This window comes from Guillardia theta, assembly GCF_000315625.1.
Source record: "Guillardia theta CCMP2712 unplaced genomic scaffold GUITHscaffold_29, whole genome shotgun sequence".
NCBI lineage: Eukaryota > Cryptophyceae > Pyrenomonadales > Geminigeraceae > Guillardia > Guillardia theta.
This window is the reverse complement of record NW_005434645.1, coordinates 191,371-194,491: the sequence shown is the minus strand read 5'-3', so window position 1 is coordinate 194,491 and position 3,121 is coordinate 191,371. Positions and strand designations below refer to the sequence as shown.

Here is a 3,121-nt window from a genome sequence, read left to right as displayed (position 1 = left end):
AGATTGGAGCCTTTGAGGAGGGGTACCCATGGACATAGGGTGGGGTGGGTACAACCTTACCGAGTCATTTCATTCAGGGATCGGAGGGGTGTGAGCGTTTCAAGGGGTGGGGTGGTGATGTGAGGGGGGTGGGGTACGATTGTTGTCTTTCTGGGGTTCAAAACACTTTGGGAGAGTTTGAAAGTTTGTGGGGAAAGTTTATGTGTAAAGTTCTAAAGTTAAAGTTTGTGTGGCTGTCCGATGCAGGCGGCGTCTCGAAGAAAGTAGCGAGGAGGAGAGAGGAGAGGAGAGAGAGAGAGAGAGAGAGAGAGAGAGAGAGAGAGAGAGAGAGAGAGAGAGAGAGAGAGAGAGAGAGAGAGAGAGAGAGAGAGAGAGAGAGAGAGAGAGAGAGAGAGAGAGAGAGAGAGAGAGAGAGAGAGAGAGAGAGAGAGAGAGAGAGAGAGAGAGAGAGAGAGAGAGAGAGAGGAGAGAGAGAGAGAGGAGAGAGAAGAGGAGAGGAGAGGAGAGATGATTCGCATACTGGTTAGCAGCAATCTTGCATGCTCTCTCATCTCCTTCAAGTTCTTGCGGACGAACAGAAAGTTCATCTCGTCCCTCATACTTGCGATGAGCTTGGAGGAGTCTGTTGTCCAGGAGGAGGAGGACGTTGTATCGTCCGAGAGGCCGTCAGCTGTCGGTTCTCCTCCCTCCGCAGCCTCGCCATCCTCCTGACTTGACTGATGGGACGACGAGACTCTCTTCATGTGCTTCTCGAAAGTTGACTGGAACAGGAGCAGGTCCTCTTGCGACTGAGGAGCTACAAACAGATTCAGAGCATGATTCTTCTTCTTCCAGCTGCTGCTGCTGCTGCTGCTCTTCCTCCTCCTCCTCCTCCTCCTCCTCCTCCTCCTCCTCCTCCTCCTCCTCCTCCTCCTCCTCCTCCTCCTCCTCCTCCTCACATGCTGCCCACTCGCTATCTGCTGATCAGGCGGCAGGGGCACAGCCATGTCGTCAAACTCCTTCGCGCCCTAGAGGAGGAAAAAGGAAAGAAGCAACAGCTGGGGGTGCGTCTACAACACCTTCACTTCCTCCTCCCTCCCTCCCTCTCCTCCTCCTCCCTCTCATCCTCTGTCCTCTGTCCTCTCTTGCCCGGACGGCTCTGATGGAACTTCAGGCCACCAGGAAGCCAGAGGGCGAAGCGATGGAGGAGCAAGCGTTTTTACCTGCTGCTGCTGCCAACTTTCAGGTCAGGTCAGAGAGCATGAGAGGGGGAGAGTGACATGATGTCGCAGCCCAAGACGCCTCCTCCTCCTCCCTCCGGTGCGATCTTCAGGGGCCGGCGAGCTGGGCTAGGGGACAGGAAGAACAGCAGATGATCGGCGAGAGGACGCGGATATTCTTTGCTATGTCTCCAGACACAGATCTAGGTTGTATTGATGCATTCAGGAACGAACAAGTCAAGTCTCACAAACTCGCTGAGCGACTGAGCTAGTCAAGCTAGTCAAACCTAGCTCTAGCTAGAGCCACATGTCAACGGACTTGATGCATTGCTGCCTCCTCCCTTACTCGTATGTAGCTGCCCTGGGAATGTCGCGCTGCCCCGGAAGCGAGCCTATTGGTACTCTGAGGCAGGTTGTCTCGTACTACTACAGTGAGTCCCTCCACCGAGCACACGATACAAGGGTGGTGCAAATCTCTACCAGGAGTGAGTGACTGGACCAGTCGGAGATCGCCGCGGGGCCCGGGGCCTCCCTCCAGGCTCCTGGGCTGCCAGCGCTCAGCGCCAGTGGTCATCAGTCAGCTACAAGAGTCGTCGTGTCTTTGACTGCCATGTAGTCTTGGTTTGCTCCATGATGCAAGTGACGATTTCGCACTTCACAGTCATGCTGTTCCCTTCACGATTGATTCATTTTGGAGGAGAAAGCACAACAGACAAGAAAATCAACAACCCCAAAAAGTACATGAAGCAGTCAAGAGCTCGGGGCTCGCTCTGCCCACCTTCCCTCCTCCTACCGCATCCTGCGCAGGACGTCCTGCACGTCGATGACCGGCGTTCTCGACCCTCCCGGAGGGATGAAAACTTTCGCTTCACAAGCGGAGCAGAGCAAGAGAGGTCAGCAAGGCGACGGTTGTCAACCAGAGCGAGCTGGAAGAGGTCGAGCTCGCAGCGGAGTAGCAATCCTTTGACAGGCAGGTGGAGTTGCTCTCAAGGGACGTGACCCTGAGCTGTATGTCGCTTGCGCTCATGGCACAGAGCCCAGTGAAGATGGAGGTGTAGAAGGAGCAGCAGGTCTTCGTGGAACGCTTTGCGAGGCAGTCCCCGTCGTTCTGACACTGCACTGTGTTGCCCGGGGAGAACTTGCAGTAGTCCGCGCATGTAACCCCCTCCTTGGCCTGCTCAGCATCAGCATCCAGAGTCGCTCCAACAGGTCCTCCTCTCACTGACCTGAGATCCGCAGATCGAAATGGCTCGGCTCTTGCAGTCTTCCTCTGTCTTCGGGGCGGTGTTAGAGTTGGCGAGGATGATGACGTCTGCCTGATTGTCTGCCTCGTCCTGCGATCGGGCACAGAACTTGAAGTTGTAGGAAACAGTCCCGCACGTTCCTGCCCTCGCTCGTCAGCGCTTGCTCCTCTCTCCTCTCAACTTACCGAACGCTCCTGACTTGCTCACGGAGTAACATTTCGAGAACTCCAGCTGCGCACAAGAACACTGGAAACTGATCAAGGTGGTGAGCACGGCGAGCAAACGTCCATTCATTCTGTGCGCCAAATCAGAGATTAGAAACTCCGATAGCAATTGAAGAGTTTTCCTCTCACACAAGTTTCATGTCTGGTCAGTTGTGATGCACTTTTCACTGCATGCTTGGATTGCAAAAAATTGCTCATCCTCGAAAATTGATACTCGTTTACTTTTCATTCACCCCCTCAACCATCTCCTTACACACACTCTCTCCTCAATTGTTGTCCTCCCTCCCTCCCTCCCTCCTCTCTCTCTCTCTCTCTCTCTCTCTCTCTCTCTCTCTCTCTCTCTCTCTCTCTCTCTCTCTCTCTCTCTCTCTCTCTCTCTCTCTCTCTCTCTCTCTCTCTCTCTCTCTCTCTCTCTCTCTCTCTCTCTCTCTCTCTCTCTCTCTCTCTCTCTCTC

General features: G+C 54.3%; 1 protein-coding gene across 1 annotated transcript; it reads right to left on the bottom strand.

Annotated features, from left to right (window-relative positions):
• Positions 1-2,067: 2,067 nt before the first annotated feature.
• Positions 2,068-2,737, bottom strand: GUITHDRAFT_138022 (hypothetical protein; the record flags this gene model as incomplete). Its single annotated transcript, XM_005833557.1, has 3 exons — positions 2,068-2,373; positions 2,426-2,583; positions 2,629-2,737. 3 exons carry the CDS (start codon positions 2,735-2,737, stop codon positions 2,068-2,070), a joined length of 573 nt encoding a protein of 190 aa, XP_005833614.1.
• Between the last annotated feature and the right edge of the window lie 384 nt (positions 2,738-3,121).